This window comes from Jaculus jaculus, chromosome 16 (assembly GCF_020740685.1).
Source record: "Jaculus jaculus isolate mJacJac1 chromosome 16, mJacJac1.mat.Y.cur, whole genome shotgun sequence".
NCBI lineage: Eukaryota > Metazoa > Chordata > Mammalia > Rodentia > Dipodidae > Jaculus > Jaculus jaculus.
This window is the reverse complement of record NC_059117.1, coordinates 70,826,152-70,842,482: the sequence shown is the minus strand read 5'-3', so window position 1 is coordinate 70,842,482 and position 16,331 is coordinate 70,826,152. Positions and strand designations below refer to the sequence as shown.

At 49.5% G+C, this 16,331-nt stretch overlaps 1 protein-coding gene across 1 annotated transcript in view; it reads right to left on the bottom strand.

The window, feature by feature from the left end:
• Positions 1-12,928, bottom strand: part of Fam3d (FAM3 metabolism regulating signaling molecule D) — a 32,388-nt gene extending 19,460 nt beyond the window's left edge. Inside the window, exons 1-2 of the mRNA XM_045136052.1 lie at positions 12,715-12,928; positions 1,814-1,864 (exon numbers count right to left, since the gene is read on the bottom strand). Of these exons, the coding sequence (XP_044991987.1) occupies positions 1,814-1,826 (13 nt within the window). The 5' untranslated portion in view covers positions 1,827-1,864; positions 12,715-12,928. The remainder of the gene's footprint in view (positions 1-1,813; positions 1,865-12,714) is intronic.
• Between the last annotated feature and the right edge of the window lie 3,403 nt (positions 12,929-16,331).

The window sequence follows — 16,331 nt, the reverse complement described above, 5'->3', positions numbered from 1 at the left end:
GTCTGGAGTTCGTTTGCAGAGGCTGGAAGCCCTGGCGCGCCCATTCTCTCTCTCTCCCTCTATCTGTCTTTCTCTCTGTGTCTGTTGCTCTCAAATAAATAAAAATTATAAAAAAAAATAAAAATAAAAAAGTTTAAAAAGCCAGATGTGGTGGTGCATGCCTTTAATCCCAGCACTTGGGAGGCAGAGGTAGGAGGATCACTATGAGTTTGAAGTCACCCTGAGATTACATAGTAATTCCAGGTCAGCCTGAGCTACAGTGAATCCCTACCTTGAAAAACCAAAAAAAAGTTATAAAACATTATCTCAGGCTGGAGAGATGGCTTAGTGGTTAAGGAATCTGCCTGAAAAACCTGAGTTATATTGTCCAGGACCCATGTAAAGCCAAATGCATAAAGTGGAGCGTGCGTTTGGAGCTCATTTGCAGAGGCTGGAGGCTCTGGCTACCTCTGTTCTCTCTGTCTCTATTCCTATCTCTCTCTCTCTGCTTGCAAATAAATAAAAATAATATTTTAAAATACATGATCTCAATTCATTCTCTGACTAAGTCTCTGGTCAACTATACCCATTTTACTGATGGGGAAAACAAAGCCTGGAGCGGCACAGCTTCCCCATGGCCTCCAGACAAAGGTGTGGTTGGAGCCCAGGGCAGGAAGGTGACTCCAGACCCGGTGCTCCTGCCTGCGCAGAGCTGTTTGGGAACACACGGGAGGGTGTGCATCTGACGTCGGATCTCCCAATTCCTGCCTAAGGGGTCCAGTTGAGGGTGTGCCCCGGAACAGCTCTCCTCAAGGTCTACCCCTGACTCTGGACGAGGGCCAGTGTCTCTAGACTCGAGGCAAACCCCGGGATCCTAGCCACAGGGCCGCTGGTTGCTGCTGTTCCTGCCCTTCAGCCTAGAGGCAACAAGTTGCTATCTCCACTCTTCCAGGTTCCCCAGGATAACTTCCTCCTGGAATTCTTTTCTTTTTAAACTTTATTTGTAAGCAGAGGAAGAGAGAGAGAGAGAGAGAGAGAGAGAGAGAGAGAGAGAATATGAGAGAATATGAATGGGCACGCCAGGGCCTCCAGCCACTGCAAAACCTTCTTTGTGCGTCTGGCTTCATGTGGGTACTGGGGAATTGAACCCAGGTCCTTAGGCTTTGCAGGCAACCGCTGTAATTGCTAAATCATCTCTCCTGTCCTGGAATTCATTTTTTAATAAGACTGAGGGGGAGTGTATTAGATTAAGAGGAGGAAAGAGAAGGAAGTGTAGCAGAGAGCTCCCGCCACGTGGGAGGCAGGAGGCGATAGAGAGCCCCTGTGGGAGTGAGGTCTCCCCCTTTCTGAGAGCAGGAAGGTGCGGGAAATTACCAGAGCAGAGACCTGGAAATTCAGGAGAGGTTAACAGTCAAAAAAGAGGCTATGCCCACTTGGCAATCACGTATTTATAATCTTATTGTGGTGGGCTTACCCTCAGGCGCAGGTGGGTCTTAGAGAAAGAGGGGGAGGCTGATCGGTAGACTCAGAGGCTGGCTCAGGAAGAGGCCAGCCATGACACCAAGTTTAGGGCTGAGCTTAGCCAACCACAATGCCAGGATCTGATTTAAACCTTGATGTCAGGAAAGGGGAACCCCTTCCCAGAGGAGGACTCAGGTTGTCTGTTGAAAATCAGATCTCTGTAACTCCGTTAGACAAGAGATACGAAGTGTGCTGGAATTCTTGCTGGAGCATCTGAGAAGAGACCCCACCCCACCTCTCCTCTTGATGACGGAGAAGTATCTCGAACGTGGTTCAGAAGCCAGCCTTGAGAACCCACAGAAGCGTCTCCTACCTGTCACTCTCATCCTGGCCAGAGGAAGGACACCTCGGGGTCAGCGTTACCCTATGGAGAGAAGAAAACCAAACTGGAAGCTGGTATCTGGGGTCTGAAGGTGGATCGAAGATTAGGGAGGGCGCTGAGGTTGATGCCACAGTTGATTCAGTTGGGCTCAAGAAACTAATTTTCCTCTTTTTCCTTCTGCCCCCCCCTTCTCCTTCACTCACACCTTATTCAATGCCATGCCTTGTGTAAACATGGTCTGGAAGGCCCTGTCCTGGTCTCCCTCCCTCCCCTCAAGGGATGGGGAGCACAGATAGTCAAAGTGCTTGGGGCCAGAAGGTCAGTGACCTTTGTGATTCTTGGGCAGAATGTGGGGGAGCCGGGACCCTTATACCACAGCTAAGCTCATTCCAGGTGAGCACCCTCTTATTTCAGGGGTGCGTATGGAGGACTAGCCATGGTTAAGGCCAGCATCGGAGAAAGCGAGGGTCAGGATTTGAACACAGATCTCCAGCTACTGAATCCCCAGCACAGGGCCCCACTGCCGCTGCTCCAGAGTTCAAAGTCTGGAGGCCGGTGCCCCCTTCGACTTTTCTCCCACCCCCCTTCCCACCAGCTCCTACCCAGAATCTTCTTCCTCTTAAGAATCTATCTCAACAGACTTGGCTCCAAAGCCCAGCTGCCCAGGGGGATTCTGGCCTGAGCAGGGAGGCCTGGATGTCATCCTCACAGGGTCTGGACGTCCAGCAGCTCTCGGGAAGGTGTCTGCCCCTTCCCGCCCCTCTGCAAGGCACTCAGCCTATGTCTGCCCTGCCCATTGAAAGAGCCTTTAGGGGGAAAACTCTCCCACCAACCTGACTTCGTCCTCTATGCCTTCCACGTCACAAGCCTGAGCTGTCACCAGGCTCTACCTGAAGAAAGAGCTTCAATAGCACTGTGACTTCTCTGAAAGTCGCTTGACCAACTTTTTGTTAAGATCCCCATAAAGACGGGTCCTGATGATGACTGTCACCAGGGTTCCTGGGGACGTTTTGTGCTGTCCTGTGTGTGTGTGCACGCACACACGTGCAGGTCAGACAGGGTGGAAGGACAGGACCAGATGTGGGCAGTCACAGTCACAGAATGTGCTAAAAGACAGAGATGACATTGTCAGGGTCAGGGGCGGTGGGCTGGGAGAGGGAGTGAGAGAAAGAAGGAAGGAGAAGCAGAGGAAGGGGAAGGCGGTAAGAGAGAGGCCGAGTCGGAGCCAGGAGTCTGGCTCCCCGCGCAGGGAAGGAGGCAGCATGTACCAGCCTCCGGCTGGGCAGTGGGGGTCCCCTCTGGATCTAGCCTCAGGGTGGGAGGAGCAGGGCCCGCTCTTCCTGGGCTGTAGGGGACTTTCCCAACCCGATGTTCGTTCCTCTACCCTGAGTCCCTGGCAGCTGGCGTGGCATTGGAAGAGCTCTCTGGTCTCCAGATGTGCTGGGGCTGGCTTGATATTCCCAGAGCCAGAGCGGGGGGCGGGGGGGGGGGCGGAAGTGCACAGGACAAGGAAAGACACCAGGACACATAACACGGGGTGGGCCAAGAATTCTCTCCCCAGCCATCAAACCTCCCGAAAAGTTTCTCCCTTCTTTCCCAGCTGCAGGTTGTCACAACCTGTTCTTCAGGTTACAGCAGCTGCAGGAAGGTCCTATTACTGCTGCCCAGGCCACAGTGGGTGGCGTGTGCTCTCAGGGCAGGGACTGGGGGAAAGGAACGTGACGGGGTTGTGGAACAGCAGAGCTACTGACCCCTCTTTGTCCCTGGTCTCTCAACCCATCCTGCCCCTCTCACCCCCCCCCCCCCCCCCCCCCGTCTGCCCCGAGCTATGCTGAGCATTGAGGAAGAGCTCAGTAAACAACCCCAGAGAGAATGAACTGGAATCCTGGCCTGTCATGGTAAATTGGGTGATTAAACCACCAGGTAGAGAAGGAAGTTTGGAGAGGAGAGGCCATTGCGCTGCCTAAGGCCACACCGCCAATCCTGGCGGGCCTCACAGAGCACCAGGCACCCGGGAACGTGGCTGGGACAAGTCTTGCTCTGAAAGGCTTACTCGGCCCCTAGTCTGAGCCTTGTTCTGAAGTGTTCGTGGCTAGAATACTCACACCCAGGGGGCAGCTCTGAGGGTAAAAATCGCTTCCCTGGGGAAGCCCTCCTAGACCCCGAAAACCAAGGTTAAACACCTACAGGAAGTTCTGGATAGAGACACGTCCAACATATCATGTCACCCTGTCGTATGGAGCAGACCAATCAGTGTGTGTAACTTCTTACTTTAATTACATGTATGGTTTTTCTTTAATCTCTGATTCTACCACATGTGTATTTCCTTTACACTCTAAATATTTCATTTCATTTATCTATTTGACAGAGAGAAAGAGGGAGAGAGAGGGAGAGGAAGAGGGAGAGTATGGATGTGCCAGGGCCTTCAGCCACTGCAAACAAACTCCAGATGCATGCGCCACCTTGTGCATCTGGCTTACATGGGTACTGGGCAATCGAACCTGGATCCTTTGGCTTTGCAGGCAAGCACCTTAACCATTAAGCCACCCCTCCAGCCCTCCTTTACACTCTAGATCTACCATGTGGGTATTTCCTCTAAATTCTGGGATACCTGTGCAATTCTCTAAACTCAAGGTAACCATGGGTATAACACTCTTTACCACCCATTTCTCATCTGAATTTCCTGATCTCTGCTCTGGCACACTCTCCTATTCTTTTTTTTAAATATATTTTATTTAAAATCTATCTATCTATCTATCTATCTATCTATCTATCTATCTATCTGTCTGTCTGTCTGTCTGTCTGTGTGTGTGTGTGTGTGTGTGTGTGTGTGAGAGAGAGAGAGAGAGAGAGAGAGAGAGAGAGAGAGAGAGAGAGAGAGAAGAGAAGCAGATAGGAAAAGAGAAAGTAGGTGTGTTAGGGCCTTCAGCCACTGCAAACGAACTCCAGATGCATGTGCTACCTTGTGTGTCTGGCTTACATGCATCCTGGCGACTTGAACCTAGGTTCTTAGGCTTTGCAGGCAAGCAGCTTAAGTGCTAAGCCAGCTCTCCAGCCCTTCTCTCCTATTCTTTTGTAAAATATTTTATTTTTATTTATTTGACAGAGAAGGAGGGAGGGAGAGAGAGAAAGAGAGAGAGAGAGAACGGACATGCCAGGGCCTCTAGCCACTGCAAATGAACACCAGACGCATACGCCCTTTGTGCATTTGGCTTAGGTGGGTTCTGGGGAAGTTGGACCTGGGTCCTTTGGCTTTGCAGGCAAACACCTTAACCACTAAGCCATCCCTCCAGCCCCCTGTCTCCTATTCTTAAACCATCACCACTTACTTTCCTAACTTCCATGAGCAGGCTCAGGTGGATGCTGTGCTGTCTACCTGAGTCATGCTTCTTCTAAATCCCTCTACAAGGCCTCCTGGATACTGTCATCCATGTGCTTCTGACTCTGCTCCAGCCTTTTCTTAGATCCCAACTTTCCTTAGATGAACCCCACAATTCCATCTTTTGTTTTGTTTTTGAGGTAGGGTCTCACTTTAGCCCAGGCTGACCTAGAATTTACTATGTAGTCTCAGGGTGGCCTCGAACTCATGGTGATCCTCCTAACTCTGCCTCCCAAATGCTGGGATTAAAGGCACCCGGCCACAATTCTATAATTTATGATTTCTCCCTAAATAAACTCAATATTTCCTAATTTATCCTTCTACTTTTGTCAATTCTTTGTTAGATAGGATAAAGACCCAGAATTTGGGTTCATAAATCTGAGAAACCACTCCTGAACCCCCAAATCCTGGATCGCTCATTCATGCATGACAAGTACGTTACTGACTGAGCCATCTTCCCACCATCCCCTACTAGAGCATTTTTTTCCCCCAAGGTAGGGTCTTGCTTCTAACCTTTGCTGACCTGGAATTCACTGTGTGGCCTTAGGCTGGCCTTGAACTCACAATGATCCTCCTACCTCAGTCTCCTGAGTGCCTGGATTAAAGGCGTACACCACCACACTAATTAGAGCTTTTTGATTTCTTTGCAATTGCTTCCACAATAAGCATGCATGCCAAGCATAGCCAATCCGAGACTTTGCTGGGACGGGAGGCATGGAAGCTGGGAGAGAAGCTCTATTCCCTGGAGATGTCAAGCTGATGTCTGCAAGTCTGGGCTGCTGGGGTCGCTGTTCAGGACCCCCTCCTGTTGCTGATCTGAACTGTCAGAGGGGCTGAACTGTGGAGTAATGCATGAGGTTCTGCTTATAAGAGCCTGTGATCTTGGGAACGATTGCTTGGGGATCAGACAGACGTGGGTTATTGCTGAGGGCGATACTAGGTGCGCATCTCTGGGTCTCAACCTGCCCCTTTCTTACAATGACAGCGACGGCTACAGCAAGCCAGCCTGCCTAGAAGGGCTTTGCGGGCCCGACAGCCCAGCCTGGCCTCCTTGTTTGCGGTGCCCACTCACTCCTGCTTCCTGCTCGGACTCCTCCTGGGCACCGTGCCCGCCAGGATGTTTGTCCTTTCTTTGGAACCTAAGTGCCGGCATTACTATCTACCTGCCTTTGACATTTCTTCCAGGTTTGTTTGTTTGTTTTGTTTTCTGAGGTAGGGTCTCACACTAGCTCAGGCTGACCTGGAATTCACTATAGAGTCTCAGGGTGGCCTTGAACTCAAGCAATCCTCCTACCTCTGCCTCCCGAGTGCTGGGATTAAAGGCGTGAGCCACCATGCCCGACTTTTCTTTCAGTTAAAAAAAAAAAATTGTTTATTTGAAAGAGACAGACAGAAAGAGAGAGAGAGAGAGAGAGAGAGAGAGAGAGAGAGAGAGAGAGAGAGAAAGACAGAGAGAGAGAGAATGGGCACACAAGAGACAGCCCCAGCTGGGGTTGGGCTGGAACCAGGGGACATTGTGTGTGTGTGTGGGGGGGTCCTGCACAAGCCCAGTGGCCTCTTTCTCTGAGTTCCCATTCATTCCTCAAACCTATCCTGATTATTGGTGATAGTGACCCACGCCTATGTGAGGACACCTTTCATACTTGAACAGTTCTCTGTAAACTCCTGGCATTTACAGGCAATTATCGATCATGTCACCAATACAGAGGGAGATAAACAGCCAAGAGAATCATAAAAAATAAGGCTGGTGGTGGCAACGCTTTGTCCCAGTGACATTTATTTAGGAAGGAATAAGTCCTTCTCTTCCACAGTGCCCTGCTCTAACTTCATGCGTCTTGGTTTTAGCCGCTTTTCCCAGGGCCGGGCAACGGTGGTGGTGTTGGGCCATGCCAATGGGTGCAGTAAGGGGTGCAGGGAGGCAGCAAGGGCTCAGAATTCTGGGAGTTTCTACCGCCTCAAGTTCCTGGGGTGCTTTCTAGACTAAGATAACAAATAGCCAAACCAGCCACTACTCTGAAATTTTTTCTTATTTTTTGGTTTGTTTATTTTTAAATATTTATTTATTTGAAAGAGAGAGTAAGAGGCAGAGAAGGAGAGAGAGAGAGGGAGGAGAGGGAGAATGGGCAAGCCAAAACCTTTAGCCACTGCAAATGAACTTCAGATGCATTGCGACCCTTGTGCATCTGGCTTATGTGAGCTCTGGAGAGTCGAACAGGGATCCTCTGGCTTTGCAGGAAAACGTCTTAATCACTAAGCTAACGCTCCAGCCTTTTTTTTTTTTTAGGTAGGGTTTCACTCTACCCCAGGCTGACCTGGCACTCACTCTGTAGCCCCAGGCTGGCCTCAAACTCAAGGTGATCCTCCTACCTCTGCCTCCCAAGTGCTGGGATTAAAGGTGTTCTCTGTGCTTAAATTTTTTTTATTATTTCTTTGCAGAGAGAGAGAGAGAGAGAGAATGGGTGTGCCATGACCTCTTACTATTGCATATGAACTCCAGATGCATGTGTCACTTTGTGTATCTGGCTTTATGTGGGTACTGGGGAATCAAGCCTGAGTCATTTGGCTTTGCAGGCAAGCACCTTAACTGTTGAGCTATCGCTCCAGCCCCTGGGTTGGCACTTTTCTGTAGAGGACCAGGCAGTAAATAATTGGGGCCTTACAAGTAAGTGAAGGTGTGTGTGTGTGTGTGTGTGTGTGTGTGTGTGTGTGAATAAAGCTTTATAAAACAGGCGTTGGGCTGCCTGTGTCCCACGAGCTCCAGTTTGTCGTCTTCCACTCTGGGCATCATTTTTTAGGTCAAGGTGGACATGAGCTTGGACCGTCCTGAGCTGAGCTGCGGCCTGAGGGTTGGGCTCAGCCACAGTGATGGAGAAGGGGGTGCACACGGGGGATCAGGAAGATTTTAGGGTTCTATCTCCATCTCCATCCCCTTTACAGCCAGTCACCTCAGGAGACGGATCCATGGGCTCCCATTCAGCTCCCCATCCTCTGTCCTCACAGGGACTTTAAGTGACTGAGATCATACCTGATGCAGCTTGCTCAATGTTGCCCCAAGGAGGCCTTCAGGGAAATGATGGCTTTTATCCCATTTGACTCATGAGAGCCCAGGAACTAGAAATTATATATACATATATTATACAAATATATGTATATGCAGGGAAGTTAAGAATGGGGGCTGGAGGTCCAGGACACTGAACAGTGGTTATAGGCACTTGTTTGCAAAGCATGATGGCCAGGGTTTGATTCCCTAGTACACGCATAAGAGCAGATGCACCAAGTGGCCCATATGTCTGGAGGCCCAGGCGCTCCCACACATTCTCTCTGTCTCTCCCTGCCCCTGTCTCTTAAATAATGAATAAATAAACAAAATGTTTAAAAAAGTAACATGGAAGGAGGGAAACCAACTACTTGGAAATTCCTGCCTGGTCCTAAGAACCGAATCAAAAGCCTATGTCTGCGGTCATCATAAGCTCTAAGACAACTATTGTTGTCTGGCTAATTGGATATATTATGCCACCGAACTGCTTTCTAAATCCTTATGTTTATGTCCATATACTAATGCCACTCTCACTTCTGGTTAGAGAAGCTTCTCTTTTCAGATAGAGGTGACCACTGGGGTGACGCAAAGCTCACCACAGCGCATCTCTGTTCTACGTGCCAGCGCACATCCTTTACAAGGACGCTGGTTTATTTTTCCTTGGCACCCAGACTACCTGAAACACAAGTGTTTTCCCATTGACCAGGCAAGGAAGTCTCACATTTCTCCATCCCTGCCCCAGGTTTGATCGCTGAAGACATCACAAGGCCTAACAGGCCAGAGGAGCTCAGCTGGTCTCTCTGTCTTCATCAGCATACGGCCTCTCAAAGCAGAAGGCACCCAGCTCCCGGTGATTCCGACAGGACGGGTCTCTCCTGCACACCTGGTCGTGCCTGCAGGAATCTTGGCGCGGAGCCTGTGCGCGGCCCTCCTCCCTGCTTCGGCGGCCACACCTCCGCTCTGCGGTGCTGTCCGCCGGGGCTGCTCTGCGCTGTGTGGAATGCAGCCTCCCTTGGGAAGTCTTTCTGGGGTTGGACTGCCCGGCCACAAAAGCTGACTCTACCACTCCCTGCCCGACCACCTTAACTCCTTAGATCTCAGTAGTTCCCATGTAAAATGGGGACATTCGGACCTTCCATGCAAAATGATTATGTTGATTTTATTTAAAAATTTTTTTGTTTATTTTTATTTATTTATTTGAGAGCGACAGAGAGAAAGAGGCAGATAGACAGTGAGAATGGGCGTGCCAGGGCCTCCAGCCACTGCAAATGAACTCCAGACACCTACGCCCCCTTGTGCATGTGGCTAACGTGGGTCCTGGGGAATCAAGCCTTGAACTGGGGTCCTTAAGCTTCACAGGCAAGCGCTTTAACTGCTAAGCCATCTCTCCAGCCCTGATTATGTTTATTTTTTAAAAATATTTTATTTATTTGCAAGGAGAGAGAGAGAGAGAGAGAGAGAGAGAGAGAGAGAGAGAGAGAGAGAGGACACATGCCAGGGCCTCTAATCACTGCAAACAAACTCCAGATGCATGTGCCACTTTGTGCACCTGGCTTCACATGGGTATTGGAGAATCAAACCCAGGCTTGTCAGGCTTTGTGAGCAAGAGCCTTCATGTTATTTTTAGACTTACTTATTTATTTGAGAGAGAGAGAGAGAGAGAGAGAGAGAGAGAACGAGAATGAGGGAGAGAGAATGGGCCTGCCGGGGCCTTTAGCCACTGCAAACGAATTTCAGATACATGTGCCACCTTATGCATCTGGTTTATGTGAGTCCTGAGGAATCGAACCTGGGTCCTTTGGCTTTGCAGGCAAGTGCCTTAACCATTAAGGCATCTTTCCAGTGCTAGAAAGAGCCTTTAACCTCTGAGGCATCTCTCTACCCCCAAAGCGGTTGTATGAAAACAAGTTAATCCATGTCAAAGGATCAGCACCATTCTAGGCACAGTCAGTCCACACACATCACCTACTGTCTTTGTGATCGTTGCTTTGATGACATAGAACCCATCCACAGCTGCCATGGTGTGCATAGAAAGTGTTCTCCAAGTGATCATGGGATGGGAACTAGAGATAGGGCTTAAGGGAAGCAATTGGGTCTTGCAAGCTCTGACCTCTTGAATGAATTTAATGCATTGATGAGTTCAGAACACAATGGACTATTTGGAGGTGATGATGGGAGCTTTAGGAGGTGAAGCCTGGCTGGAGACAGTCATGGGGGTGTGGCCTTTGTACCCACCATTTTCCTCTTGCTTTTCCTCTCTCTCTCCCTCTCTTTCTCTCCCTCTCCCTTTTGCTCCCTCTCTCTCTCTCCCTTCCCCTCCCCTTCTCTCTCCCTTTCACTCTCTCTCCCTCTTTTTTCCTCTCCCTCTCTCTCCCTTTCCCCCCTCTCTCTTTTCCTCTCTCCCCGCTGTCCTTCTCTCTCCCTCCCTTTTCTCTCTCCTTCCCCCCCTTCTGCCTTCTGGCCATAGGGAGTGAGCTAGCAGCTCATTTTCTTCCCTACAGTGTTTTCTCTCAGCACAGGCCCACAAACAAGATCCAAGGGTGTACAGACAGAGCCCTCTAGAACCACGAATCAAAATAAACATGCGTGTGCACAGGTCAGAGAACAGTGCTGGCTGCTGGTTCTCACCTTCCACCTTGGTTGAACCGGGAATCCATTTGCAGCTGGCCTGCGAACTTCCCGGACCCCTGCCCACCTCTCATCCTGCTCTAAGAGAGCCGGGATTACACACTCCTGCTACTGTGTCTGGCTTTATGCAGGTGTGTGGGATTCAAACTCAGATCCCCATGCTCATGTGGCCAACACTTTATCTCCTGACTCTCTTCCCACCCTATTCCATCCTGCCTAAGGGCCTGGTGCCTTGCACTGTGTCTGGCTTTGATGGCAGCATCATCCCGCTGCACACCTGCTCCACAGCAGACGTCACGACAGGCGTTTTACATGTCTTCTTTTTAAAGAATCCCCGCCAGTCAAACCTTATGTTTTCGCTTTGTTTTGCAAGGTAGGGTCTTGGTCTAGCCCAGAATGACCTGGAATTCACTATGTAGTCTCAGGGTGGCCTCAAACTCATGGTGATCTTCTTACCTCTGCCTCTTGAGTGCTGGGATTAAAGGTGTACACCACCATGTCCAGCTGAAATTTATTAAGGTAATGCCCTCATTCTTCTTTTAAGTGTATTTATTTATTTAAATATTTGAGAAAGAGGGCTGGAGAGATGGCTTAGTGGTTAGGGCACTTTCCTGTGAAACCTAAGAACTCATGTTCAAATCTCCAGGTCCCACATAGCCAGACACACAGTGATACAGGCACGCAATGTCGCAATGTGCAAAAGGTGTGCACGCATGTGGAGTGCACTTGCAGCAGGCTGAAGGACCTGGCATTCACTTTCTCTATCTCTCTGCTTCTCCCTCTCTCTCAAAAAAATATTTGAGAGAGAGGGAGACAGAGAGAGAGAGGGCACATCAAGTCTAACCACTGCAAACGAACTCCAGATGCATGCATCACCTTGTACATCTGGCTCTGAGTGGGTACTGGGGAATCAAAGCAAGGTTCTTAGGTTTTGCAGGTAAGTTAAGTGCCTTAACTGCTAATCTCTGGCTCTCATTCCTTTTTTTTTAAAGAAGTAAATCCAAATTCTTAGTTCCAGTAAGTGGATAGGTTAAATTCATACACTGTGAAATAGATGAGGATAGTAATAGGTATTATTCTCTTATCCAAGTAGTCACCCAGCTGGATCCTGCTTAGCTTCCAAGGCCAGAGAAGACTGGGTGCACTCAGGACAGAATGGCCATAGGCAGTGAGGGCCACTCTCACAGAGCGTTCTGTATGAGAGCAGCTGGACGTAACAGGCATTGCTTCATGGGCCTTGGCGCTTCTTATCATGGTTTCTCTGCCAGTGAAAACTGTCGGGATGAATAGAGATACTTAAATGCTTCTCCCACTTCACAGATGAGAAAAATGGATTTTAGTGAAGCGGCTAGCCTGACATTGCACAGCTGAAACAATCTCTCAACTTCGTCATAATTTTTCAGGTCAGTATTTTCAGAGGAAAATGACATTTGTAGCGAAAGAACCACATCTTTATTTATAGACTTGTGGCTGATTCTGGTGCTCTTTCGGAATGGGTACTTTCTTTTTAAATGAATGCATGACTGAGTGACTCATATTGAGGAGCCTTTGCCAAGGAAAAATACCTGCAGCGTGGATTCTCAAATGCCTAGATCTGATCTCTGTGCCTATCACAGATATAATTAATTGAGCATGGCACGCCTTTGCACTGAGCCTAGCCTAGCCTTCACATCACAGCCCAGAACCTGTCAACCACGCTTTCCCTCATCAGCCTGTCCTCAGAGTCATCTTGGTTCTGGGCTTTCTTTTTCTTTCTCACTCATTTCCCACTCTCCTTGCCTCTATCCCTCTGTCCTTCCATGATGCCAACCAAGAGGTAAAGCCTTTTCTAGGCCGGCAGAGACGTACCTCAGGCTTCCCTGCTGGTGGAGAAGGGGGGGATGTTTCAGCTGATGAAGGCTTGATCCTGCTTCAGTTAACTGTCCCCCTGGTCAAGCTGCTGACCAGGTCACCAAAAGTGGGGTCTCCTGGTTGCCCAGCCTGGCACGGTGCTCCGGATGCAAATGCCCGGGGCAGAGACAGGGCGTCTCATGGGTCCCTCAAGCGGGCCAGCTGCTTTCTGCCCTGCCCAGGTCCTGCCCTCCCGGGAGGAAGTTTGCGTAAACCCTCCCGGACTCGTTAAACAATCTCACCAGGAAGAAGGAAGTTTAATCCAGAGCTTGCTCGTGAGGAAATGGGGTTAAAGTCTTGTCCGCAGCATGGACATGGGCAGGGCTGTGTCTGTTTTCTTCCCCACACAGCTGTCCTTCTCGGCAAGACACGTAGATGAGGACATGGGCAGCTTATCCAGGAGTTAAACCCACCACCTCTCTCTCTGAAAACAAATAAATGCAACCCAAATCACAAAACCTAGAAAATGTGCAGCTGGGGTTAAAGAGATGTCTTAGTGGTTAGGACACTTGCCCGCAAACTCTGAGGACCCAGGTTCTCTCCCCAGTGCCCACGTAAGCCAGATGCACATGGTGACACATGTGTCTGGAGTTCTTCTGCAATGGCTAGAGGCCCTGGAGCACCCATTCTCTTTCTCCTCTTTCTCTAATAAATAACCTAAAAATTAAAAACAGAAAATATGTAGCTGGTGTTAGGTTGTGGGCAAAGAAGGATAGGCAGAGTAAGTCGGTGAAGGCATTCATGACAGTTTTGGTGGCAGGGTTGGCTGGAGGTGCAGAGGGCCAAGGGTGACTACAAGATGCTGAGCCTGCCTACGGCAGAGGGACCCCCTCATCAAGAGCGAGGATGGGGGCTGGATAAAGCACTTGACACTCAGACATGAGGACCGGGGTTTGGATCCCCAGCTCCCCTGCCAATGCCAGGCATTGCAGTGCCTTTAACCCCAGCGCCGGGGAGACCCGGAGAGGAGGATTCACTTGTCCAGCTCAATCAGTGAGCTCCAAGTTCAGTGACAGAGTCTGTCTCATTATGGAAGGTGGAAGCTGGTGTGATGTTGCCCGCCTTTCATCCCAGCACTTGGGAGGCAGAGGTTAAGAGGGTCGCCGTGAGTTTGAAGCCATCCTGAGGCTACAGAGTGAGTGCCTGTCAGCCTGGGCTGGAGTGAGAGAGAACCTACCTTGAGAAAACACTAACAACACTGAAAGCGAGGTAGAACCTGGGTGTGGTGGTGCACACCTTTCATCCCAGCACTTGGGAGGCAGAGGTTAGGAGGGTCACAATGAGTGTGAGGCCAGGCTGGGACTACAGAGTGAGTTCCAGGTCAGCCTGGGCTAGAGTGAGACTCTACCTTGAAAAAACAACACCATAAAAAAGCAAGGCGAGGAGTGATGAGATACATCACCCAGTGTGTGCCTGTGGTCTCCACATGCAGGTGCACACATGTGCACCCACATACCTGCGTGCACCCCCAACACATACACACAGATATACACTCACTCACATGGAGTGCACACACATGCACAGTGAAAAATTAAAAATCAATTGGGAGAAGAGGTGGCATGGGTGAAAAGATTTGATTTGTGTTGGAACATAATTAATTAGCGCCTAATTATTAATAGTGAAAAGTGGCGGTGGGGGGAAGGAGGGTAGTCGGGGATCTTTAAGAGACCTGTGAATGGGGTGTTTGCCAATAGTCTTTCCTCAGGCCGCTGCGCCTTTGGTGGGGGCTCAGCTCCCCCACCCCTGCCCAGCCTTTTCACCCTTCAGTCATTCCTGAGCGTGGCCCCTAAGGGTGAGTTGTCACCCACAGGACACTTGATTCTCACGCACATGGCCGCCTAGTGGCAGGGTGGGTGTGTCTGTCTGTTGACTCCAACTGCTTCCAGAAGGGACGTGAGGCGCCACAGGGTGACTATCCAGAGACCTGAGCTGGCCAGGGTGTCAAAACAGGAGCTGGTGTCAGGCAAGAGCAGAGGGAGGTCAGGGGACAGGTGACTGGAGTGCTGTTGTGCCACATGCGCACCCCCACATAGGCCAGTGGTCCCTGGGGTCACCTTCATCCTTATTGTCCCCTTCTCTGCTGGGCTGGTCTGCCCAGTGCTATGTCCTCTGGCCAGTCAGATTCACCCTGCAGTATCTTCTCCCCATCACAAGAAGGCATGCAGGGCTGAAGAGATGGCTTAGCAGCTAAGGCACTTGCCTTCAAAACCTAAGGACCCAGGTTCAATTCCCCAGGACGCAGGTAAGCCAAATGTGCAAGATGGCACATGCATCCAGAGCTCATTAACAGTGGCTGGAGGCCCTGGCACATCTATTCTCTCTCTCTCTCTCTGCCTTTATCTCTTTCTCAAATAAATAAATAAATGAAAACAAACAAACAAGGTAGGGAAATACCCTATTACAAAAGGCAGGCTAACAAGGGAAAGGCATAACATTTCTTAACATGCAGTATACACTGGAGACATACACAATTCAGAAACTGCAAGGGCCAAAAGTTTATACCCTTTCCTCAAAGGGAGGAGAGAAATGGTGTCACAGGTGAAGAGGTGACCTCATGGGACTAGAGGCTAACTTTGCAGAGAGTCTGCCAGGCAATCTCTAGGCTCCTCTGTCCTGTGAAGGTTCCATGAAACATCCGTGGTAACTTTTAGTCTCCTCTCTTCCCCCAGGATATGTCAATCCTGCTGATGTGATAGATGCCCAGGGAATTTAAGACCATCCCATCCCATCCCATCCCATCCCATCCCATCCCATCCCATCCCATCCCATCCCATCCCATCCCATCCCATCCCATCCCATCCCATCCCTTCCTTTCTATCTATCTATCTATCTATCTATCTATCTATCTATCTATCTATCTATCTATCTATCTTTCTTTCTCTCTCTCTTTCTTTCTCTCTCTCTTTCTTTCTCTCTCTCTTTCTTTCTCTCTCTCTTTCTTTCTTTCTTTCTTTCTTTCTTTCTTTCTTTCTTTCTTTCTTTCTTTCTGTCCTTTAAATATTTTTATTTATGTATTTGCAAGGAGAGAGAGAGAGAGAGAGGAAGAATAAGTGAATGAATGAGAATGGGCATGCCAGGGTCTTCAGCTACTGCAAATGAACTCCAGAAGCATATGCCACTTTATGCATCTGGCTTCATGTGGGTACTGGGGAATTGAACCGGGGTCCTTAGGCTTTTCAGGCAAGTGACTTAATCACTGAGCCATCTCCTTAGCCTCTCTCCTTTCTTTTTTAAAAAATTTAGATTTAAGAGAGAGAGAGAGAGAGAGAGCGAGAGCGAGCGAGCCGGGCGTGGTGGCACACGCCTTTAATCCCAGCACTCGGGAGGCCGAGGTAGGAGGATAACTGTGAATTCAAGGCCACTCTGAGACTCCATAGTGAATTCCAGGTCAGCCGGGGCTAAGGTGAGACCCTACCTCAAAAACCCAAGAGAGAGAGAGAGAGAGAGAGAGAGAGAGAGAGAGAGAGAGAGAAATGGGTGCACCAGGGCTTTCTGAAATTGCAAACAAATTCCAGTTGTATTGCCAAATTGTTCATCTGGCTTTATGTAGGCACTGGGGAATTGAATCTGGGCTG